Here is a 26809-nt window from a genome sequence, read left to right on the forward strand (position 1 = left end):
GATCCCTTTAATCTGCAATACTTCATCCACCTTTCTTTTCTTTTTTCTTTTTAAAATAAAAACATTGGTTTTGGAGGTAAGGTAACACAGTGATACGTAGTGCCTTAATAAACCATGTGGAGGAGGATGTTGTGTTTATTTTCTAATTGGAATAGAATCAGGGGTAACGACTGAAGAGGGAGCCAATGGCGAAAGTGAGTGTGGCCTGGGAGGCTAGCAGACTGCCCAGATGTGTCCTACAAGGAGTCACTCTCTTCATGGGGGCACCAGTCTGTGAAGTCTGATCTTTAGTTTGGTAGGGTTAAAATTAAACTTTGCTAGAATAGCAAGGTGACTGTCCTTTTAGAGACTGACTACAAGAATTGTAGTCACAGAACACTCTAGCCATCAGAATATAATCTTAAGTCATTAGTGAATTCTCTTCCTCTAGACTAGTCTAGCCCAGAGCCTTTCTTTTATTGATCTTGACATTTTATTAGATTATAGGCCAGGTATTTGTAGCACATCCTACTTTGGTTTTATCAGATGTTTCCTTATGGTTAGATTCAGTTCATTCATTTTTGGAAGGAGTATCACAGAAATGATGCCGTGTTGATCTTGGTGCATGATAATGGGAGGTGTCAGTTTAATATGTGGAGAGATACTATTAGACTATGTAACATTATGTTCCTTGTCAAATTTTTACCTACTACTTGCAGTGTCCATTAATGATTTTCTAATTCTATCATTTCTCCTGTATTTATTAGCTGGGGTTCTACTGTAAGGAAGAGGTTTCTCTTTTTCTTTCTGTTTCTTTCTTTCTTTCTTTCTTTCTTTCTTTCTTTCTTTCTTTCTTTCTTTCTTTCTTTCTTTCTTTCTTTCTTTCTTTCTTTCTTTCTTTCCTTCCTTCCTTCCTTCCTTCCTTCCTTCCTTCCTTCCTTCCTTCCTTCCTTCCAGATGTGTTCATGGATTCTTATTTTTTTCAATAGGTTATAATCTGCCACTATTATTAAGTTATTTTAATGCTCAGATTGTTCCAGATTTGGTCTGTAGGAGCCCCTTTAAAGTCTGTGAAGTGACTTTAAAGTGACTTGTGTGTCCTTTACTATGATCCCATAATTTTTCATCACTTCCTTACATTCTGGTGCAAAAGAATGTCCCAGGTTCATCTTATAATTTTCCTGCTCTAACATTCAAGTGAACCTTTCTCCAAAAAGTCCTGCCCTATTTAATATTTTGAAAACAAGATTGCCTCCCTCATCCCTCCTTTTCTTCCTCCCTTCCTTCCTTCCTTCCTTCCTTCCTTCCTAACTTCCTTCCTTTCTGTGTGTGCTTTGTCTAGGCATAGAAAAAGCACAATCATATCAGAACATTGTGCAAATTTGCTGGAACCTTTGTGTGTAAGCTTTCCTTCATTCTCTTATCTTGCCTTTTCAGTAGCTATTTTGATTGATTATGTGTTAGTCTCTGGACTCTGGGTTTCACACTTATCCCTGTTTTGGTTTAGTCTCTTTGGTTCCCTATCTTGGTACTTGATTTGTGCCTACCACTGACCTTGCTTCCACTCTCTATTCTTAGCTGTGAAATTTAACTTATATTTTCTTTTCATCCACATTTTAGCCTACTTCTCATATTCAACTCCATTCTTCTAGTCCTGGGTAATATCCTTAAAGAATCTTCTCTGGCTGCAGGCCTAAGATTAGGACACTTGCTACAGTGATAAAGCCTTTACTGGGAATTCTGTTGTTTTTGTTTTTTTTTTTAATGTTTATTTTTGAGAGAGAGAGAGGGAACAAGTGGGGGAAGGGAAGAGAGAGATGGAGACAGAGTCTGGCTAGGCTCTGAGTTGTCAGCACAGAGCATGATGCTGGGCTCAAACTCACGAGCTGTGAGATCATGACCTGAGCTGAAGTCAGACGCTTAATCGACTGAGCCACCCAAGTGCCCTGGGAATTGTTTTTGCACTTCATTGTCTAGTAGTCTTGGACTCAAATGGACCAGGGCAAAGATAATTTTTTTTTTTTCAGGAGAGAAAGTAAGGTGTCTGGGTGCAACATAAGGAAATTGCATATGAGCATTTATCTGGCTCTCCAAACAGAACCAAGTATTCAGGAAAGGCTAATGGAACACCAAGACTGCACTCTGTAACATCTTTAAATATAGCAAGATCAACTGTGTTATACTGTTCAGCTGAATTAATTATCACATATGTGATATGGAAACCCTACAGGGAACAAGAGATGCTAGAAGAAGCATAAGGCATATATTTTAAAAGAAGGCACATCTTACAAAGATTACCATCTTTTATTGAGGGTGTAAGGCAAGAATCCTCAGCTGATTTCAGTGAATTCCTGGGATTAAACAGCTTTGGGGAGTTATGGCCACATGTACCAATCACAGAAACTAACCAACATTAATAACAGGCTCCAAGGAGGTTTTTGCTTGGCAGGGGTAGAGGTGGCTACAATTGTCCCCATCAATACTATACCTCACAGAATGAAAACTGGGATGGGAGGAAGCAAAAAGAGCTTTTCCCTAGTCACTCTTATTCCAGCCTGTGAGCTAATAGATAAGAAAGTATGCAAATATGTTAAACATTCTGCATTCTGGTCACTTTTTTGTTTTACTCTAGTTAAGTAGATAATTGCAGAGCAATGTGTGAGTCATACAAGAAAAAAGTTTCATGATTTAAGAGTCATATTTTCATGATTTAATTCAAGTCATGTAAGGAAATCCATTCTCCATCACTTACCATAGTCACAATTTGTCCAATGAATTTTGGTCATTTCCAAAAAATCCCCAAATCTTCCTTATATGAAAAAAGACTTGCCACTTCTGAGAATGAGGATATTCAAAATAAATTCTTCAGATGCTTGAAGGCACTTCTCAAAGAGGAGCTCTAAGGGTCTTCTGAGGATATAGCAACATCATTGAAATAAATATGCCATGTTGGAATGTCTGTGCTTGGACGGAGATGAAATATCTTAAGTATATGAGCTTTTAAGGGTGTGCTTAAACAGACAATCCTATTTTTAGTGGATGCCCTTGATCATGCTATTTGACATTTGAAGACCTAATGTTACAGAATCATCATCTCATTAAGTTGAAAACAAAGAGAGAGATTAGACCAAGTAGAGACTGTTTCAGATATCACCTAGAACTTGATTTTGTTTGTTTGTTTTAATGTGTCCTAAAGTCAAAGTACTGAAATATAGCTCCTTTTATTTTAAAAAAATTAATGTTTATTTATTTTTGAGAGAGAGAGAGAGAGAGACAGAGTGAAAGTGGGGGAGGGACAGAGAAAGAGGGAGACACAGAATCCAAACAGGCTCCAGGCTCTGAGCTTTCAGCACAGAGCCTGACCTGGGGCTTGCACCCACAGACCATGAGATCATGACCTGAGCTGAAGTCAGACACTCAACCAACTGAGCTACCCAGATGCCCCTGAAATATAGTACCTTTTAATTGAGTTTCTAGCTAGTTGAATCTGAATCAGTTTAGTCAATAATATTTACTGAGTATTTATCATTATTATTATTATTATTATTATTATCATTTTTCAATCAATGGGCAGAGTTCTTCTCTTGACAATTGGATCCTCTTAATGAGATTTTCCTCCATCCTTCTGTACCCCCCTCACCCCCACCCCAACTCTGAAGAAGATGAGTATTGTAAGAATTCAGCAAGGATATTTGAAATAAGAGTATGAAACCTTGGGTTCTAATTCCATAGGTGCTATTTCTTGGGTCTAGTGTTACTGGTGGATCATAAGTTGGTGGATCACCTGGGAGCTTTTTAGAAATACAGAGGTCCAGGCCTGACTCCTGACCTTTAATCATAATTTGAATTTAACAAGATCCCTAGATGATTCAAATTCATGTATACATTAGAGTTCGAGAACCCTTATCTGTAAATTTGGCAATAATTTATAAAATAAATTCTATTTCAAAAAACAATTGTGAGGTCAAAATGCGTATGCCTTCAAGAATTTGAGGAATTTGACTCTTTCCTCAGGGTGGCAAAACTTTTTTTATTTGTGGGAGAATTTTGCAAAATAAAAAGTGCTAGCAGTTGTAATCAAATTGGTTAAGTCACATAGAAACATAATCTAAAGAATATGCAGGTTTTCTGCGGTCCTTAGTGTGAGGAGATTTGCCTTTATTCTATGGTTTTTATTTTATTTGAGACTTCAATAGAGAGGGAATGCAAATAAACTAAAATTAGCAAGCATTCATTGTGTGCTTACCAAATGTAAAGAATGAGGCTAGATAGTAGACAGTAACATGATTGGCTAGGACATCATCTTTACTCCTAAAGGCCTTACCTGGAATTTAAAAATGACTTACTGAATTGAAATGTTGAATTGAGAACAGGTGGGTGAACAACTACTTGTAATACAAGGTAGAATGATAACTATTAAAAGGATCTAAGCAATACATTGTGGGAATGGGAGGAGAGAAGCAGCATTGTCCACCTGCTGCCACAACTCCCCAAACCAGCATTTTTCCTTTTTGATGGTAGCTGCTTGGTGTTTGTACTCTTACCCACATCCCACTCAATTGAACTCCATTTTAGTAAGAATGGTTTCTGTGCTGAAGACATTGCATATTCAGATCTCCGACTTCAAATATTCTTTTTTTTTTTAATGTTTATTTATTTTTGAGACAGAGAGAGACAGAGCGCGAGTGGGGGAGGGTCAGAGAGAGAGGGAGACACAGAATCTGAAACAGGCTCCAGGCTCTGAGCTGTCAGCACAGAGCCCGGTGCAGGGCTGAAACCCACGAACCCGTGAGATCATGACCTGAGCCGAAGTCGGATGCTGAACCGACTGGGCCACTCAGGCGCCCCTCGAATATTCTTTTTAAAACACATATAGTAGTGGGAGTGGGCATTGAAGGAGAAGTAGGATTTCCATGTGTGGGAAAGGGCATCCAGGCCTAAGGAAGTGTGAGCAAGAGATAGTGAGTGCCTTAACTCTGGCCCTGGGGTGGACCAGAAGTGACCAGAAGTGGTGGTAGGGATAGGAGAGGAACCTATCAAAAAGATATGCTTGGGGGGCGCCTGGGTGGCTCAGTCGGTTGAGCGGCGGACTTCGGCTCAGGTCATGATCTTGCGGTCCGTGAGTTCGAGCCCCGCATTGGGCTCTGTGCTGACAGCTCAGAGCCTGGAGCCTGTTTCAGATTCTGTGTCTCCCCCTCTCTGACCCTCCCCCGTTCATGCTCTGTCTCTCTCTGTCTCAAAAATAAATAAACGTTAAAAAAAAAAATTAAAAAAAAAAAAAAAGATACGCTTGGAAAGTGCCAAACAAATATAGATCAGGCCTTAAAAAAATACAGCTGACTAAGCAAGAGTAAAAAATGACATTGGTTGTAGAATTGTCCTCAAATTTAAATAATCTTTGACTTAAATGAAGTTACCTTTTTCCTCTCTAGTGGTTGATTAGGTAGGAATGCTAAGTAGACAAAGGATGAAATAGACTATGAACATATTATCAGGCTTAGAGATCATAAGTTAATTAATATTTTCAAATTTAACATGAAAGTACTGTCCATAGCGTTTTCCTAAGTATGATTAAGTCACTGCTATCTGTTATGTTTCAAAGTATATCTTGTTGGTATGTATCTTTAACATAAATATGATGAATATACTTCCATTTCTGGATAATTTATACACCTAATACTTCAAAATTTGGCAACTTGTAAATGCTGCTTACAGTGTTTACATCCTTAACATCAATGCAAAGAAAAAGCATCTTGAAATTTGAAAAAAATTGTTTTTACAAGTCATTATTCGTTAGAGAATATACAGCTTCAGAAATATTTACAGGGATTCTTTTTTCTTTTATGTTTAATTAATACTTGAGACCAGGTAATGTCTTTGGATTCCACTTTTTTTTTTTAAATTTTCTTAATGTTTACTTATTATTGAGAGACAGAGAGAGAGCATGAGCAGGGGAGGGGCAGAGAGAGAGGGGGAGACTCAGAATCTGAAATAGGCTCCAGGCTCTGAGCTGTCAGCACAGAGCCAGATGCAGGGGTCGAACTCAGGAACCACGAGATCATGACATGAGCCGAAGTCAGCTGCTTAACTGAGCCACCCAGGTGCCCCGAATTCCACTTTTTTTTTATTCCTTATTCTTCTGACTTTTGTCAACCCAATTAGTACCCTATCATCCCTTACTATATTCAAATATCTGAGAAGGATTTATGTCTGTATGACTTTTATCTTCCTTTTATTTTTATATTTATTATTGAAGTGTAGTTGACATATTTTGCTCAGCTATAGTGTTGCTATATGCTCAACATAGTGTTGTAACAATTCTGTACATTTCTCTATTACTCAGTGCTCACCACAGTAAGTATAGTCACCATCTCTCACTATATAACAGTATAACATTATTATAATATTATCGACTATATTCCCTATGCTGTACTTTTTATCTCTGAAACATTTATTTTATAACTGGAAACTTGTATGTCTTAATCCCCTTCACCTATTTTGTTCATTCCCCCCCCACCCCCCGCCCCATCACCCACCATTCTGGCAACCACCAGTTTGTTCTCTATACTTATCAGTTTGTTTCTGTTTTTGTTTGTTTGTTTTTGATTCCACATATAAGTGAAATCATATGGTATTTGTTTTTCTCTGTCTGACTTATTTTACTTTGCATAATACCCTCTAGGTCCATCCATGTTATTGCAAATGGCACAATACATTCTTATTTATGGCTGAGTAATATCCTATTGTGTATTATACCACATCTTCTTTATCCATTCATCTATTGATGGACACTCAAGTTACTTTCATACCTTGGCTGTTGTAAACAATTCTGCAATGAACACAAGGATGTGTATGTATTTTCAAATTAGTGTTTTTGTTGTCTTTGGATAAATACCCAGGAGTGGAATTACTGGATCATAGGGTACTTCTATTTTTAATTTTTTGAGAAACCCCCATACTCTTCCCACAGTGGTTGCATCAATTTATATTCCCACCAATAGTGCACAAGGGTTCCTTTTGATCCATGTGCTCACCAAACACTTGTTTTTTTAAATTTTTATTTTATTTTATCAAAAAATTAACTTTCCTTATTTTGAGAGAGGGAGAGAGAGAATGAGTTTGCAAGCAGGGGTGGGGCATAGAGAGAGGGAGACAGAGAATCCCAAGTGGGCTCTGCACTGTCAGTGCAGAGCCCCATGCAACTCATGAACTATGAGATCATGACCTGAGCCAAAATCCAGAGTCAGGTGTTTAACTGACTGAACTACCCAGGTGCCCCCATTTTTATTTTTATTTTTTTATTTTAGAGAGAGTGCATGAGTGGGAGAGAAGGGGGTGGGGTGAGAGAGAGAGGAAAGAAAGAGAGAGAGAAACTTCAAGCAGATTCCATGTTCAGTGCAAAGTCCAACATGAAGCTTTATCCCACGACCCTGGGATCATGACCTGAGTCAAAATCAAGAGTTGGGCACTCATCCAACTGAGCCACTTTTTTTTTGTTTTGTCTTTCTTTCTTTCTTTCTTTCTTTCTTTCTTTCTTTCTTTCTTTCTTTCTTTCTCTTCCTTTCTTTCTTTTCTTTCTTTCTTTCTTTCTTTCTTTCTTTCTTTCTTTCTTTCTTTCTTTCTTTCTTTCTCTCTTTTTCTTTCTTTCATTAGTAGACATTTGAATTGGTGTGAGATGATATCTTATGGTTTGGATTTGCATTTCTCTGATGATGAGTGATGTTGAGGATCTTTTCATGTGTCTGTTGGTTATCTGTACATCTTCTCTGGAGAAATGTCTGTTCATGTTTTCTGCCCATTTTTTTAATTGGAATTTTTTGGTGTTGTTATATTTTTAAATATATTTTGGATATTAATCCCTTGTTGGGTATATTGTTTGCAAATATCTTCTCTCATTCAGTAGGTTGCCTTTTCATTTTGTTGATGGATTCCTTTGTTATGCAAAACCTTTTCATTTTGGTAGTTGCAATAGTTTATGTTGCTTTTGTTCACTTTTCCTGATGGAGACCTATCCATAAATATGTTGCTAAGGCCAGTGTCCAAGAGATTACTGCCTATGTTTTCTTTTAGGAGTTTTATGGTTTCAGGTCTTATATTTAGGTCTTTAATCCATTTGGGGTTTATTTTGTGTATGGTGTAAAAAAGTGGTCCAGTTCCATTCTTTTCATGTAACTGTCCAGTTTTCCCAACACCAGTGGTTGAAGAGACTTTCATTGTATGTTCTTGTTTCCTTTGTCATAGATTAATTGACCATATAAGTGTGGATTTATTTTTAGGTTCTCTATCCTATTCTATTAGTCTGTGTCTAGTTTTGTGCCAGTGCCATACTGTTTTGATTACTATAGTGTTGTAATATATCTTGAAATTTGAGATTGTGAGACCCACAGCTATTATTCTTCCTCACAATACCTTTGGCTATTTTGGGTCTTTTGTGGTTTCATGAAATTTTTAATATTATTTGTTCTTTTTATCTTTTGTTCTTACACATTTTCCAAACTGACTTCACAGTTACTTTATTGCCAGTGGCAAAATAAAGTTGTAACTCAGCGTAAAATTTGAGTATTTTTAAGTTTTCTATGTAAATCTTGCTATTTATGAAACACTTAAAATTTTTGTTATTTAAAAAATATATAATACATACAAGAGGATATGTGTGATTTATAGATAATATATGCAGAATAATAAAACAATAAGCATTTCTGGAATCACAACCCAAATCTAGAACTTGACCATTGCTATTTGCATCTACCTGTGTTCCTCCCTCACCCCATTTTCTTGCCCACCCCTTCTCCTGAGGTAATTATATCTTTTCATGTGCTTCTTTGTTTTGGTCTAAATATTTCTTCACATATGTATATATCTATGCCTAAAAATACATATATAGTTCAGTTTTGTGTGTTTGTGAACTTTACAAAAATATTTTTATGCTGAGACTTGCTTTCATCATTGAGCATTGTTTTCAAGATTTATTCATGTAATTTCATGATAACTGGAATTTATTCATTTTCACTACTGCATAAATTCTATTTTGAGAATATGCCACATTTATTCATTTTCCTTTTGATGGACATTGGACTGATTCATAATTTTTTGCTATTATGATCTCTGCTACTATGAAAATTTTGGTTTGTTTCCTGGTGCATATGTGCAAGAGTTCATTTAAGATGTGTACTGGGGAGTAGAAATGCTAGATTATAGGAGAAATAAATGTTCAATTTTACAAGATAAGACAAGATTATTTTCTTAAGTGGTTATAGCAATTCCACTCATCAGGAATAAATAAAAGTTGTTATTGATCCATATCTTTTTCTTTTTTATTAATATTTTAAATGTTTAGTTATTTTTGAGAGAGAAAGAGAGCGCAAGCGGGGGAGAGGCAGAGAGAGAGGGAGACACAGAATCTGAAGCAGGCTCCAGGGTCTTAGCTGTCAGCACAGAGCCTGACATGAGGCTTGAACTCTTGAAACATGAGATCATGACCTGAGCTGAAGTTGGGCGGTTAACTGAAGAGCAACCCAAGTGCCCCTATATCTTTTTATTTTTATCAGTGATGTACATTTCCTTCACTGTGAAATGCCTGTTCATACTTTTGACCCATTTTTCTTCCTTTTCACTTATATGTCTTTTCCTTTTTGATTTGTTGGGCTTTGCATATGTAGATACTGTTCCTTTGCCTATGTGTGATGAAAATGTCTCCTCTAAATTCATATCTTGTCTTTTTCACTTTCTTTATTGAAGTGTAATTGTACATAATAAACTACACATGTGGAGTGCATGGTTTAATATGTTTTGAAATATGTATATTTTAGTGCAACTATTAGCACAATCAAGATAGTAAACATATACATTGCTGCTTAAAGTTTCCTCTTGTCCCTTGATAATCCTTCCTACTCACCTTTTCCTGCCAGCCTTCACCCCAACCCCCATTCCTAGGCACCACTGAATTTTTTTTTTTCTGTCAGTATAGAATTTGTATTTTCTAGAATTTTTTTAACTGGTATAAAACATGCACTCACTTTTGTCTGACTTTTTTCACTTGATTATTTTGAGATTTATCTATGTTGTGTGTATCAATAGTTTGTTACTTTTTATTGCTGAATAGTATTTTACTGTATGGATATTCCACAATGTGTTTATTCATTCGTCTATTGACAAACATTTGGGTTGTTTCCAGATTTGACTTTTCATAGGGACATATATGTGTTCCTTTCTCTTAGATAATACCTAGAACATGAATGGTTGGATCATACAGTAGTTGTATGCTTAACTTTTTAAGAAACTGAAAAACTGTTTTTAAAAGTGGTTATAACATTTTTCATTTTCAGTATCAGTGTCATGAGAGTTCCAGTTCCTTCACATCCCCATCAATCCTTGGTATGATCAGTGTTTTTAATTTAGCCATTCTAATAAATAAATAGTGCTATCTCATTGTGGTTTTGATTTTTCATTTCCCTAGTGACCAATGATGTTGAATATCTTTCCATGTGAGGTTTTTTTTTTGCCATCTATTATTTTCTTTAGTGAAGTGCCTGTCCAAATATTTTGGTCATTTTTCTATTGGATTGCTTGGTGTCTTATTGTTTTGAGCATTCTTTACATGCTCTAGAAATAAGTGTTTTTTTTAATTTTTTTTTTTACATTTATGTATTTTTGAGAAACAGAGTGAGACAAAGCATGAGCAGGGAAGGGGCAGAGAGAGGAGACACAGAATCTGAAGCAGGCTCCAGGCTCTGAGCAAGTGGTCAGCACAGAGCCTGATGCGGGGCCCAAACCTACAAACTGTGAGATCATGACCTGAACCAAAGTCAGACGCTCAACCGACTGAGCAACCCAGGTGCCCCAAAGTTGTTTTTTTTTTTTTAAATCAGATATATGATTTGCAAAGGAACATAATTCTTTGCTCATATTTATTTTCTCTAAAAAAATTTAAGTTTTTATTCTACTGTTGTCTGGCTTCCATTATTGCTTTTGAGAAGTCTGATTAGTCTTTTTTCTCTGACTGATTTTAAGATCCTTGCATTGTCTTTGGTATTCTGCAGTTTTATTATGGTATGTACATAGCTTTTGTTTATTCTCTTTTGTGTAAGTTCTTACTTTCAGTATCTGTGAATTCATATTTTCATAAGTTCTAGAAATTTTATATCTATCGTCTCTTTAACTAGGATTTGTTATTTATCCTATTTTCTCCTCAAAGATATCTATTAGAAAAATACTTGGCTTTCTTATCCATTCTTTATACATTCAAATTATAATTTCATATATTCTATTTCATCTTTTCTTATGTTGAATTCTGGGTAATTTCTTTGGGAATATTTTCCAGTTCTACTTTATTTAATCTGCTGTTTAACCCATCAATTGAGTTTTTAACTTAAGAAGACCTGATTTCTTTACTGAAACCAAGATCTGGGACCTAGGTGTACTTGCTCTTGGATTGTTTTTCCCACTATGCCCTCTCAGCCTACAAATGTATAATAGAACTAGGAAACATATAGATACATAATCATTTTTATTTCCAATCATAGTTTTCTGTATCTGTCTCACTCCTTTTCTCCCTTTTACCCTTCCTCCTCTTTCTTCCTTTGTCCTCCTTCTTCCTTCCTCTTTTTTCCTTCCTTCCTTCCATTCCTTTAAAAAATTTTGAATTTATACACATAGCCTCAATTCTAATCCAATACTACTTTATTTATTCATTATTCTTTGATATACATATTCTATATAGCGGAGAATGCTATATAGAGGCCAAAGTCTGGATATTAATTGTGCTTATTCTTACTGGGGTTTCATTAATTCTAGGTCCTTTCAGCATATTGATTAAGAAAACATCTGTGTGTGTACTAACCTTTGTACATACAGATCTGTAAATATTTCTATATGTATTCATTTGTACCCATATTAAGCTAAAAAAGAGTTTATACTGATGTTTCCAATCTAATCCAAAATCATACAGATCATTCTAGTACCCTACTCCCCACCTGTCTCCACCTACTTGTCTGTAACCCCCTACTCCAATAGTGAGAAACCTGGTTCCCACCATCCTCCATCCATTTAACTGTTCAATTCTAGTATATATGTACAGTGGTTCCAAAGTTCCTAACTTGTACTATTCCATGGGAAACAAATTTACCAACTAGAAAATAGAGAGGGTTCTTTTGTAATAATTCCTTTGTCTTTGGTTTTACAGTTTCTACTCGTTTGTAGGACACCTTTTTCTCCTACTGCCTTCAGGGAGGTTGTTCCATACATTTGTAATACAGTTAGATTCTTTTGTCTTAATCTGTGTTTCATTTTGGGATTCCCTGACCTCCAAAATTATTTTTAAAAATTTGCATACATTAAGGTTTACTCTCTGTGCTGTAATGTTCTATGGGCTTTGACAAATGCTTCTTGTTAGGTGTCCACTACTGCAGTATCATTACAGAATATTTTCATCACCCTGTGCTTTATCTATTTAATCCTCCTCCCCACTCACAGAACCTCTAGTGACCACTGATCATTTTACTGTCTCTTTACTTTTGCTTTTTCTAAAATATTATATAAGTTAACTCAAACAATAGGTAGCCTTTTCAGACTGGCTTTTTAAACTTAGCATTTAAGAATCTTCTATGTTTTTGCTTAACTTGATACCTCATTCCTCGTTATCATTGAATATGAATTTACTATATTTTATCTATTCATTGAAAGTCATCTTGGTTGCTTCCAGCTTTTGCAATTATGAATATAGCTCCTATAAGAATTCTCATGCAGATAAAAATGCAGTTTTCATGATTTCCTTATTTTTGTTATTGTTCTTTGGGATCATGTGTATGTAGTTCTTTTAATTAGCAAATTTTTTCATATATACAAATATGCAGAAGCAATTTTTGTGATGGTACATGACATTTGATCCTTTCCTTAAATATTTTCACAGATATTCAAGAATTTTATGAGTTGACATTGCTAAATTCTCAAAAAAGTTGTGATCAGAAGATAGAAGAAGCCAATCAAGTTGCACAGAAATGGGAGAAGGCATCCCTTCTTGCTCCATGCCATGAAAACCTTCAAAAATCTGGAGAGGTATATACTGAAACATCTAAAAGAACTAAAGAATATTATCACTTACTTATACCTGTAAAGTGGTCACAGTCATAGTAGTAGTAATCATTATCAAAAGATGACAACAACAACAATATAAACATAGTTGTACTATACTGTATGCAGTGTTTTATATATAAAAATCCAGATTTTGCCAAGAGAAAATAGGGCATAGGAAGGACATGATTCTTCCATAGTACAAGTGAGCTCTGTTATGTGTATTGTGATGGTTTGAATTAACTCAAGTTTAAGGCATTCTGGAATTTCACAACATGGCTCTAGACGCAGTGTGGCAATAAAATGGGTAGTGGGAGTAGAAAGTGTGGTCTATGGCTGTGATCTCCATAGCAGGGCCCTATATCTTTAGGAGTTTTAAAATGATCCATTAAGGTTTAGGGACAAAATACTAGAACTTCCATTTATATTTTTTATCATGTTCTTTTTTTAAATTTTTGAATAATTTATATAGTATATTAACAGTAATACATATACATTTAAAAATAAATATAATGCTAGTAGAGTTGTATGTTCAAATGATTTTTATAGATAGGGTTATGAGATCAAATGTTTGGAGACTACTGTTAGAATTAACACTTACCAAGAGTAAGGCAATTCGAGGAATGTCTCAGGTTCATAACAGAAGATTAATATGGAGGCAGGGGCAGATCAATGATATTTTTAAGTGGCATTCAGTACTTGGAAAGCAGGTAGTACTACACACACACACACACACACACACACACACACACACCCAAACACACAATCTGTCAAGACTGGTATAGTGAAGCTGACTTGGAAGGTACATGGAGTCCTAGTGCTAAATCAATGGCACTTTGCTGAATCTTTGGATTATTAACTGAGGCCTGTGATATACTTTTTATCCTGCTCAAAATTGATTTGAAATCAGAAAAGACTAAGACTAATGATTGCCTTAGTTAATTACTTGAAGAAAATGTTAACAATATGTGTTAATTAACAATAATGTGTTAATTGATACCAACTATATGAAGTTTATAAAATACTAAAAGCATTAAAAAATCTTAATTTCAATACATAACATTATTTTCACTTTTTTAGTCTTTTTTTTATGTAAAAATATATGTTCAAAAATTGGTACACCAGAATATAGAGTATTTTTTCATGACTTTTAGATTTAATGCTATACTAATATTTGCCCATATCATGTCATTAAATATTTTTGGCTACATTAAATATTTAATGGCTACAAAAATATTCCGTCTTTTGGCATTTATTTAAATAATTCTCCATTCCACATTTAGGCCATCTCCAGTTTTCTGCTATGAATAATGCTATAATAGACATCTGTATATATAAACCATTGAGTCTTTTCGGATGATTTCACTGGGGTTAATTTTATAAATGAAACTACTGAGTTCAAGGACATTGACATTTGTAATGCTTTTGATACAAATTGTCAAAGTGCTTTGCAGAAAGATACTACCAGCAGTATTTGAAAAGGCATATCTACCTATGTTTTCTATTTCGTTGCATCATCTTCAATTTCTTTCATCAGTGTTTTATAGTGTTCAGGATACAGGTCTTTCATCTCTTTGGTTAGGTTTATTCCTAGGTATCTTATTGTTTTTGATGCAGTTGTAAATGGGACTGATGCCTTAATTCCTCTTTCTCCTGCTTCATTATTGTTTTGTAGAAATGCAACAGATTTCTGTACATTGATTTTGTATCCTGCAAATTCATTTACTGAATTCATTTACCAGTTCTAGCAATTTTTTGGTGGAGTCTTCTGAGTTTTCTATATAGAATATTGTGTCATCTGTAACTGGTGAATTCCTTGCAGTTTTGGATTCCTTTTATTTTTTTGTGTTGTCTGATTGCTGAGGCTAGGACTCCCAGTACTGTGTTAAATAACATTGGTGAGAGTGCATATCCCTGCCTTGTTCCTGATCATGGAGGAAAAGCTCTCAGTTTTTCCCCCCTGAGGATATTGGCTGTGAATTGTTCATATATAGCCTTTCTTATGTTCTTGCTCTGCTTTGATGAGGGTTTCTATTATGAATGGATGTTGTATTTTGTCCAATGCTTTTTTTGCATCTGTTGAGAGGGTTCCCAATAGATAGGGTTCTTATCCTTTCTTTTATTAATGTGGTGTATCACATTGATTGATATGATTTGTGAATATTGAACCACACTTGCAGCCCAAAAATAAATTCTACTTGATTGTGGTGAATGATTCTTTTAATGTACCGATGGATTTGATTTACTAGTATCTTTTTGAAAATTTTTGCATTCGTGTTCATCAGGGATACTGGTCTGTAGTTCTCTTTTTTAGTGGAGTCTTTGTCTGGCTTTGGTATCAGGGTAATGATGGCCTCATAGAATGAATTTGGAAGTTTTCTTTCCATTTCTATTTTTTGGAATAGTTTGAGAAAAAAGATATTAACTCTTCTTTAATGTTTGGTGGAACTCACCTATGAAGCCATTGTGTTTTGGGAGATTTTTGATTACTGATTCAATTTCTTTGCTGGTTATCAGTCTGTTCAAGTTTTCTATTTTCTCCTTTTTCAGTTTTGGTAGTTTATGTTTCTAGGAACTTATCCATTTCTTCCAGGTTGTCCAATTTGTTGGCATATAGTTTTTCATAATATTCTCTTAAAATTGTTTGTATTTCTGTGGTATTGGTTGTTACTTCTCTTCTCTCGTTTGTGGTTTTATTTATATGGGTCCTTTCTCTTTTCTTTTTGATAAGCCTGGCTAGAGCTTTATCAATTTTATTAATTTTTTTCAAAGAATCAGCTCCTGGTTTCATCAGTCTGTCCTATTGTTTCTTTTAGTTTCTATATCATTTTATTTCTGTTCCAATCTTTTTTATTTCCCTTTTTCTGCTGGCTTTAGGCTTTGTTTGTTTTCCTTTTTCTAGCTCCTTTAGGTATAAGGTTAGGTTGTTTGAGATTTTTCTTACTTCTTGAGATAGACGTGTATTGCTGTAAAATTACCTCTTAGAACCACTTTTGCTACATTCCAAAGATTTTTGGCCCGTGTATATTCATTTTCATTTGTTTCCATGTATTTTTAAATTTCCTGGTTGACTCAGTAATTCTTTAGTGGCATGTTATTTAACCTCCATATAGTTGTGGTCTTCCCAAATTTTTTCTTGAGTTTGACTTCTAATTTCATAGCATTGTGGTCAGAGGATGCATGGTATGAAATTGACCTTTTTGTATTTATTGAGGCCTGATCTGTGATGTAATAGGTGATCTATTTTGGAGAATGTTCCATGTGCATTTGGAAAGGTATGTTCTGCTATTTTAGGAGGGAATGTTCTGACTATATCTGTTAAGTACATCCAGTCCAGTGTGTCATTCAAAGTCATCGTTTCCTTGTTGGTTCTCTGTTTAGATCTGCCCATTGATGTATGTGAGGTGTTAAAGTCCCCTACTATTATTGTGTTATTACCAATTAGTTCCTTTTTGTTTGTTATTAATTGTTTTATACATTTGGATTGTTCTGTTTTGGGTGCATAAATATTTACAATTGTTATGCCTGCTTTTTGGATTGTCCCCTTTATGATTAACATCATGCCCTTTTCTGCCTCTTTTCCAGTCTTAGTATTAAAGTCTAGGTTGTCTGATACAAGTATTGCTACTCTGAGTTTCTTTTGGCATCCATTTGAATGATAAATGTTTTCCACCCCCTCAATTTCTTTTTTGAAAAAAATTTTTAATGTTTATTTTTGAAGGAATGGGGGAGGGGCAGAGAGCGAGGGAGACAGAGAATCCAAAGCAGGGCTCCAGGCCCAGAGCTGTCAGCACAGAGCCTGACTCTGGGCTTGAACTCATGAGCTCTGAGATCCTGGCCTGAGCTGAAGTTGGATGCCTAACTGACTGAGCCACCCAAGCGCCCCCTCCACCCCTTCACTTTCAATCTGCAAGTGTCTTTAGGTCTAAAATGAATATCTTGTAGGTAGCATATTTATGGGTCTTTTTTTAAAAATCCATTCTGACACCTTATGTCTTTTGATTGGAGTGTTTAAATCATTTACATTTAAAGTAATTATTTTTAAAAATTTATTTATTTTTGAGAGAATGAGTGAAAGTGGGGGAGGGGCAGGCAGAAAGGAGACAGAGGATATAAAGTGGGCTCTGTACTGACAGCAGTGAGACAGATGTGGAGCTCAAACTCATGAACCATGAGATCATGAGCCATAGTCAGATGCTTAACAGGCTGAGCAACCCAAGTGCCCCTACACTCAAAGGAATTATTAATAGATATGTATTTATTGCCATTTTATTACTTGTTTTTTCATAGTTTCTGGAGGTTTTCTCTGATCCTATCTTATCTTTGTCACTTTTGTTCTCTCCTTTGCACTCAAAGAGTCCCCTTTAGTATTTCTTGCAGGGCTGGTTTAGTGGTCATGAATTCCTTTAGTTTTTGTTTGTCTGGAAAACTCTTTATCTCTCCTTCTATTCTCAATGATAGCTTGCTGGATAAAGTATTCTTGGCTGCAGATTTTTCCCATTCAGCCCTTTGAATATATCATTTCTCTCCCTTTTAGTTTGCCTAGTTTCTGTTGAGAAATCTTCAGCTATTCTTATGGGTTTTCCCTTATAAGTTAGTGACTTCTTTTGTCTTGCTCCTTTTAAGATTTTTTTCTTTATCACTATATTTTTCAAATTTCATTACAATGTCTTAGGGTTGTCCTTCTTTTGGTGACTTTGATGAGAGTTATTTGTGACTCCTGGATCTAGAGGTCTGTTTTCCTTCCCCAGTTTTAGGGAGAGTTCTGCTATTCTTTCTTAAAATAAATTCCCCCCCCCCCCCCCCTTCTTCTCTCTTCTTCTGGGACTCCTATAATACAAATGTTATTACATTTGATGGAGTCTTTGAGTTCCCTAAGTCAATTCTCATGTTCCATAATTCTATCTTTGATTCAGCTTCATTATTTTCCATTATATTGTCTTCTAGGTCGCTAATTCATTCCTCTGCTTTTTCCAGCTTACTCTTCATTGCATCAAGCTTGTTTTCAATCTCATTTATTGCATTTTTCGTGTCTGATAGATTCTTTTTTTTTTTAACTCCTATCTCTTTTATGAGTCTCACTCAAGCCCAGTGAGTATCCTTATGGTTGTTGCTTTAAATTCTGCATCAGTCATGCTACTTATATCTGTTTTGCTTAGGTCTCTGGACATGGCCTTATGTTATTATTTGATTTGGGATGAATTCCTCCATCTTGGCATTTTGCCTAAGTCTCTGCATTTTTCTTTGTGTTAGAAAAGCCAGTTATGTCTCCTGCTCTTGAGAGTAATGGTCTTATGAAGAAGTCCTGTAGTGCCCAGGTTTTGGTGCTTCATGGGGTTTCTCAGGTGTGTGCTCTGCTGCTGTGTTGTGGCTGCTCTGTCCTTCAGACCAGACATCTGTAGAGGCTCTTCTTGCCTTCTATGAGCAGTGTTTGATCCCTTGCCTTAATGTGGTTACTTTTAAGTGGGTGTGTTCTCATCTGCTTGTGGAATGAGATCTGACACCAACTTCACCAGTATGAGGCCCTGCAGAACTTTCTGGCTAGGAGATGTAGAGTGGGCAAGGGTTTGTGCTGATCTTCTGGGGAAATGGCCCATCACACTGGGACTGAGGCAAGTTTGACTCAGAAGGGCAGTCCTGGCAGAGCAAAGGGCAGTGGAGCTTGGTGTAAGCAATTTGGGAAGCCAGTGTTGGAGATGTAAGCAAGTTAGGAAGCCAGTGTTGGAGCTGTGCTGTTCTGTGTTTATACTGAGTGGTTGGGGAGGGAAATGGTGCCATCCAGCTCCCCTGTTCCTGGAGAGGTGTCTCTGTGAATTGTGCCTGCCAGCAACGTTCTGCCCCAGACATTCTTCCAGTTGCTATTTTCACACTGTCTGCCCCTGTTGTTGTTTGCCTGCCTTCTCTCCATGAGCAGGGCATACCCTCAGGTCTCTATCCTAGCCAAGCTTGCTGACCTTTCAAACTCCAGGCTTTAAGCCCAGCTTGTTGCAAGAACTCATGAAATTTATCTCCTTTTGTTTTCCAACCCAATGGCTTTGGGGAAACATTCTCCTTTTGTGTTTCCCTATGTGCTCCTCTCCTCTCACCTTTTTCCAGGACCACAGCTTCCTCCCCTCTGCAGCACTTATGATCCATTTCTCCCCTATACCACATCTCTGTACTTCCTACCTTTTTCAATGTGGCCTCTTTTCTCCTTTGAGTTGTGTTTTTTTTCCTGTCAGGCTTCAGGCCAATTTCTGGGATATTTAGCTCTTTTATCTCTGCTGTAAGTGTCTCAATAATATCTTCTTTTCTCAAGCCCAGTGAATATCTTTATGATTATTGTTTTATATTCTCCATCAGGCATGTTACTTATATCTGTTTTACTTAGATCTCTGGGCATAGCTTTAGGCTGTTCATTTGGGATTGATTTGGGATGAATTCCTCTGTCTTGGTATTTTTTTAGAAAAATGCTTAATGTTTATTTATTTTTGAGGAGGAGAGTGTGTGAGCAGGAGAGGGGCAGAGAGAGCAAGGGAGACACAGAATCTGAAGCAAGCTCCAGACTCTGAGCTGTTAGCACAGAGTCTGATGTGGGGCTTGAATTTATGAACCTTGAGACCATGAACTGAGCTGAAGTTGGATGCTTAATTGACTGAGCCACCCAGGCTCCCCCCACCTCTGTCTTGGTATTTTGTCTAAGTCTCTGCCTTCTTCTTCAGTGTGGCCTCTTCTCTCCCTTTAGTTTTGGAGTTTGTTCTGTCAGTCTTCGGGTCAATTTCTGTGGTATTTCAGATGATTTGGTAGTTATCTCGTTGTGTTCATTGGACGAGACAAGCCTAGGGTACTTCAACTCCATTGCCATCTTCTTCTCCCTCTATTTATTTCTTTTGTTATTCTTTCATGCTCTTTGTTTTTCAAAGTAGTATAAAATTCTTAGTGTTTTGTAAGAGCATTTTATGTATGAAATATGTCATCCTATTGTCATAATTATTGCATTTCTTGTTTCTTGATTTCTATTAATTCTGCTTATAGTGTTTTTTGACATTTAAAGTGTTTTTAATTTTTTTAATGATGAAATCTACCACCATGTTTTCTTTTTTCTTTTTCTTTTCTTTCTTTCTTTTTTTCTTTTTTTCCATTCCAGCATTAGTTAGCTATTCTCTGATGTTTTTTTCTAGGCTCTTATTCCTTTTTTTTTTTTTTTAATTTTCTGAAATTATTTTTAGTCAATTTAATAGTCCCATGCATATGCCTAATTTTACATATATGATCAAATATACACTTTTTGTTTTAAAGTCAGTGCTCCTTTTATGTTTTCCATTTTTGCATGTTTTCCCTGTTACTCACTCCCCACCCTATGCTGTATTAGTTCTACCCTCCCTATGTACAAGGTACCCTATCTTAACAACTTAATGTGTTTAATCCTCTGTACTCATAAAATGAGTATTCATGTATAAACATATACATGTATCTATATGTATATCTATATACAATTTATACATATCCATGTACACATAATATGTAGATACAGAATTTTGAAAAGTAATTGTTTCTCAAAAAATCTTCATATTATATGAATGGTTTTCAAGTTGTCTGGTATACCTTTAATTCATTGTTCTAATGGATGCATAATTTCATAGTGTGCGTGTATCATAGTTTATTCAGTATTCACCTTTCAATGTAAATTTATTGTTTTCACTTTTCTCTCATTGCTATTAATACTGCAATCTAATGATTTCATGTATTTCTGAACATACTGATATTTTTATTCTACAGGATAGATTCTTAGGGGTAATATTATTGGCTCTAAGGGTATACATACTTTTAATCTGAATAACTGTTGCCAGACTGATTTCACCTTTCATATTTTCACTAACAATGCACGTTGGTACAATTTTACTTCATGTTAATCCCAGCTATAGGTGTTGCTGTTCTTAATTTTTGCCAGTTCAATAGGCCTAGTGATCCATCATCTTTAACTTACTTTCCAATTATAAGAATATTAGTGAATTTGAGGAGTTACTTATGTTTGTTGGCTATATTAATCTGCTCTTCTGTGAATTTATTCATATTCTTTTCTCATTTTTCTGTTGTATGTCTCTTTGTTGTCCATTTCTATGGGCTTTTTGTATATTCAAATGATTCAATTTACACACTCTCGCTAGATAGATAGATAGATAGATAGATAGATAGATTTTCTCAAGTATAAAAATTTTACCTGAAATGTAAATTCATGTAAAGGCGTGTGATGCCTTTGGTCTATATTAACATCCTTTCAACAAATACATCAACTAGATAACTGATTTATTAAAAACAAAAACAAAGCTTTAAGCTGTTTACTCAGTAGTTATCTAAGATTGTCTGATTGAATGCATGTAGATCAAGACTTATTTTAATATTTATTTACTTTTGAGAAAGAGCATGAGCAGGGGAGGGGCAGAGAGAAGGGGACAGAGGATCTGAAGTGGGCTCCTTGCTGACAGCAGAGAGCCCTATGCAGGCTCTAACCCACCAATGGTGAGATCATGACCTGAGCTAAAGTTGGATGCTTAACTGACTGAGCCACCCAGGTGCCCCTAGATCAGGGCTTTTACTTGGCTTTTGAACAGATGATGGTGATATAAAGATGAATGGTGAGAAAAAAATCACATGAGTATAAGATTTTTGAATATCAAAATCTAGATAGGCAAGACAGAATTAATGTAATGTGGATTTTCCCAATGTTTAGGAAGTCCTCAGCTTATGGTGATTGTCTAGTTATATCCAAAACATCAGAACATGAATGCTCACTAACTCAGTCAGTGTGCTTCTGAATTGAGTCTGATTGTTCTTCCTTAATGGATTATATAAACTGAAGAGACAGATTTGACTGGTCTGTCTCACTGAAGATGGAGATGAGCACAGCAGGAGAGTGTATCTTTTTTGAGGTCTCAGTGTATCGGGCCAGGGAAACTGAGGCTCTTGTTTTGTTGGGATTGGCTTTCCAAGGTCACAGTTTGGAGAGTGAGTCCAAAGGAGAAATGGAACCAAAATGAAATTTATAACTGGGAAACCTTCAAATGAGGGACGTTATCCTGGGTAGATTCTGTTGATGTAGTACACAGACTTGTTATGTTTTTTAATTTTCACCTTGTGTCCCTTCCTTTGTACAAGCCGAGTTTATTTAAAGCTGTTGGAAGGATATATAAACTCTTTAAGTGGAGCACTCAAAAATCTTCCTTATCTTTGATTCCTCAGTATGCACAAGAGTGTTTATCACATGGTAGGCTCAAGAAGCAACTATTGAACTAGAAAGAAGTCTGTAAGCACATCTTCTGGTTCCCTTCAGTCTGGCCATATGGCTCCTTGCCTGTTCCATTATGCTTCTTCTTTTCTATTCGTTAGCTGGATCTCCCCAGGATTTAGGCCAGAATAGAGAATAAACAGGTGTGCCTTAGTTTATCAAAGCTGGCATATGAGGTCATGGATAGTATCCTCTGAAGCAATAAGGATGATATTCTTATGTGGCTGGTACACTGGCTCTGGAAACAGAAGTTTCAAAAACACTTAAGACAATGGATACACCACTGGGATACTGCTTTCTTGTGGATTATATATGTTCTAGTACATTTATTTATTTTTTTAAAGGTTTATTAAGATGGCTTTGGCTGCAAGATGTCAGTAATATTTTCTTGCCAAGAAGGTATCTGTCACCCCCAGTAGACGGCTTCACAAAGAAGGGCACTATTGTGCACTTAGTGTATAGCACAGTGCCTGGCACAGAAGGACTCTTAAAGAACTATAATACTGAATAGAATTTTTAACTTTATTTTTCTGTAAATCAACATGATCTTAGTGCTAATTTTAGAATATGATGAGAGGCAGAAAACATAATATTAGTCAATTCGGGGTTTTCTTAAGACATTTTTGCTTTACATTTAATCACTCCCACATTTTCCCTCCGCCATCATTTTTTCTTTGAAGGAACAATTCCCTGGTGCATATATTCTCTCAGAGCATGTCAGTGAAAGTAGAGACACTGTATATCACTGTATTGAGGACAGAGCCTCAATGACTCCTGGTGGATTGAATGATGTTGGTGGGGGAGGCATGCAGGGAAACATCATGGTTATCAATCAGCATCGAAAAGAAGATAATTCCTGTTTGGACATTTCCTTCCTAATCTTTTAGAGTCATCACTCCTTTATGTTGGCATATGCAACTGAGATGCATATTTCCACTTGATTTCTAGCTATTAGGTCCACTCTACCATCTGTTCTTCTTCCTCATTCTAACCACAAAGCTTCTTCACTTAAATTTTTTTTGAATCTCCATCAGTGTATCTCATGGCTACATCAGTAAAAACTGGCAGCAAAATGAGCATTTGGCTACCCCCTATTCTTCCTGGGGTATAATAACATCTTGTGAGGTTGCACAGGATCATATTCCTTTACCAATGTTTCTGTTTTATTCTCCTAACCCCTATTGGTGCCAGGGAACTTCTTTAAAGACTTAGGGTTGAGAGAAGGATGCAGGTTGAAGTGGTTTGCAGCAAAGTTTCCTTTTCTTTTAATCTTTTTCTCTCACTATTTATTATTATTATATTAATTATTAAATTTATATCTAAGTTAGCATATAGTACAATAATGGTTTCAGGAGTAGATTCCAATGATTTCATCCTCTTTGTATAATACCCAAGCTTATCCTAACAATGGTCTTATTTTATGCCCCTTACTCATTTAGCCCAAGCCTCTACTCACAACCCCTCCAACAACCCTCAATTTTTTCTTTATATTTACGACTCTTTTATGTTTTGACCTCCTCCTTGTTTTTATCTTACTTTTGCTTCCCTGCCATTATGTTCATCTGTTTGTATCTTGAATTCCTCATATGAATGAAGTCATATGATATTTGTCTTTCTCTGACTAATTTTGATTAGTGTAATACCCTCTAGCTCCATCCACGTAGTTGCAAATGGCAAGATTTCATTCTTTTTGATTGCTGAGTAATACTCCATTGTGTATATATACCACATCTTCTTTATTCATTCATCCATCAATGGACATTTGGGCTCTTTCCAGACTTTGGATATTGTTGATAGTGTTGCTATAATCGTTGGAGTGCATGTGCCCCTTTGAAACAGCACACTGGGAAGATGCTGGAGTAGGAGGGCGCTAGGCTCACCTCATCCTGCGGATCACTTAAATTCCACCCACACCTGCCTAAATAAATCACCAGAAGACTAGCAGAACTGATTCTCTGGAGCCAAGCATAGACAAGAGGTCCACGGAAGAGGGTAGGAAGGGCGGAGAGGCGGTGCACACTACACGGACTGGCGGGAGGGAGCCGGGGTGGAGGGGCAGCCTGCTGGCAAAGCAGAGCCTCTGAGTCTGGCTTGCAAAAGAGGAGGGGCCTGACGGAGTGTGTTCTGACAGCAAGCAGGACTTAACATCTGGAAGGTTATAAGCTAACACCTCTGCTCAGAGAGTGGGAGGGCTGGAGGACAACAGGAGGGAGAGTTGTTGAGCCCCGGATGACAGAACGCAGCTTGGTGGGGAACAAAGGCACTCGCCAGCGCCATCTCCCTCGCCCATCCCCCAGCCAAAATCCCAAAGGGAACCAGTTCCTGCCAGGGAACTTGCTTGCACTAGGCAAACACCCAACACTGTCCTTCTGCGGATACATCCCTCTGGTGGCAGGTCTGACTCCCTCCTGGTTCTCCAGGGCCCCTCCTGAAGCAGATCACCAAAGGAAAAGCAAGCTGAGCCTGCCCCTCCTGCTCCTGTTCACTTTGCTGATCCACCACAGCTAATATGCCAGATCCCCAACACCACAAGCATGGCACTGTGCAAGTAGCCCAGACAGACCACCCCACCCCACAGTGAATCCCACCCCTAGGAGAGAGGAAGAGAAGGTACACACCAGTCTGACTGTGGCCCCAGCGGTGGGCTGGGGGCAGACATCAGGTCTGACTGCGGCCCTGCCAACCAACACAAGTTATTCAAGACAGCACAGGGGAAGTGCCCCGCAGTCCTGCAGGACTCCAGGGACTTTCCAAAATGATGAAACGGAAGAATTCCCCTCAAAAAACCTCCAGGAAATAATGACAGCTAACGAACTGATCAAAAACGATTTAAACAATATAACAGAAAGTGAATTTAGAATAATAGTCATAAAATTGACCACTGGGCTGGAAAACAGTATAAAGGACAGCAGAGAATCTCTTGCTACAGACATCAAGGGACTAAGGAACAGCCAGGAGGAGCTAAAAAATGATATTAATGAGTTGCAAAATAAAATGGAGACAACCACAGCTCGGATTGAAGAGGCAGAGGAGAGAATAGGTGAACTAGAAGATAAAATTATGGCAAAAGAAGAAGCTGAGAAAAAGAGAGATAAAAAAATCCAGGAGTATGAGGGGAAAATTAGAGAACTAAGTGATGCACTAAAGAGAAATAATCTACACATAATTGGTATCCCAGAGGAGGAAGAGAGAGGTAAAGGTGCTGAAGGGGTACTTGAAGAAATAATAGCTGAGAACTTCCCTGATCTGGGGAAGGAAAAAGGCATTGAAATCTAAGAGGCACAGAGAACTCCCTTCAGACGTAACTTGAATCAATCTTCTGCACAACATATCATAGTGGATTTGGCAAAATACAAGGATAAAGAGAAAATTCTGAGAGCAGCTAGGGATAAACGTGCTCTAACATATAAAGGGAGACCCATAAGACGCGTGACTGATCTCTCTTCTGAAACTTGGCAGGCCAGAAAGGAATGGCAGGAAATTTTCCATGTGATGAAAGAAAAAATATGCAGCTGAGAATCCTCTATCTAGCAAATCTGTCATTTAGAATAGAAGGAGAGATAAAGGTCTTTCCAAACAAACAAAAACTGAAGGAACTCATCACCACTAAACCAGCCCTACAAGAGATCCTAAGGAGGATCCTGTGAGACAAAGTACCAGAGAAATCGCTACAAGCATGAAACCTACAGACATCACAATGACGGTAAACCCATATCTTTCTATAATAACACCGAATGTAAATGGACTAAATGCACCAACCAAAAGACATAGGGTATCAGAATGGATAAAAAAACAAGACCCATCCATTTGCTGTCTACAAGAGACTCATTTTAGACCTGAGGACACCTTCATATTGAGAGTGAGGGGATGGAGAACTATTTATCATGCTACTGGAAGTCAAAAGAAAGGTGGAGTAGCCATACTTACATCAGACAAACTAGACTTTAAATTAAAGACTGTAACAAGAGATGAAGAGAGCATTATATAATAATTACAGGGTCTATCCATCAGGAAGAACTAACAATTATAAATGTCTATGTGCCGAATATATAGGAGCCCCTAAATGTATAAAAAAATTACTCACAAAAATAAGCAACCTTATTGATAAGAATGTGGTCATTGCAGGGGACTTTAATACCCCACTTCAACAATGGATAGATCATCTAGACACATGGTCAATAAATAAACAAGGGCCCTGAATGATACATTGGATCAGATGGACTTGACAGATATATTTAGAACTCTGCTACCCAAAACAACAGAGTATACTTTCTTCTCGAGTGCACATGGAACATTCTCCAAGATAGATCACATACTGTGTCACAAAACAGCCCTTCATAAGTATACAAGAATTGAGACATACCATGCATACTTTCAGACCACAATGCTATGAAGCTTGAAATCAACCACAGGAAAATGTCTGGAAAACCTCCAAAAGCATGGAGGTTAAAGAACACCCTACTAACGAATGAGTGGGTCAACCAGGCAATTAGAGAA

General features: G+C 36.8%; 1 protein-coding gene across 12 annotated transcripts in view; it reads left to right on the plus strand.

The window, feature by feature from the left end:
- Window positions 1-26809, plus strand: part of DLG2 (discs large MAGUK scaffold protein 2) — a 2097061-nt gene that overhangs the window by 302637 nt on the left and 1767615 nt on the right. For all 12 annotated transcript variants that reach the window (XM_058690298.1, XM_058690294.1, XM_058690296.1 and 9 more), the window contains exon 3: window positions 12887-13032. In XM_058690298.1, coding sequence (XP_058546281.1) covers window positions 12887-13032 — 146 coding nt within the window. The remainder of the gene's footprint in view (window positions 1-12886; window positions 13033-26809) is intronic.

This window comes from Neofelis nebulosa, chromosome 10 (genome assembly GCF_028018385.1).
Source record: "Neofelis nebulosa isolate mNeoNeb1 chromosome 10, mNeoNeb1.pri, whole genome shotgun sequence".
Taxonomy (NCBI): domain Eukaryota; kingdom Metazoa; phylum Chordata; class Mammalia; order Carnivora; family Felidae; genus Neofelis; species Neofelis nebulosa.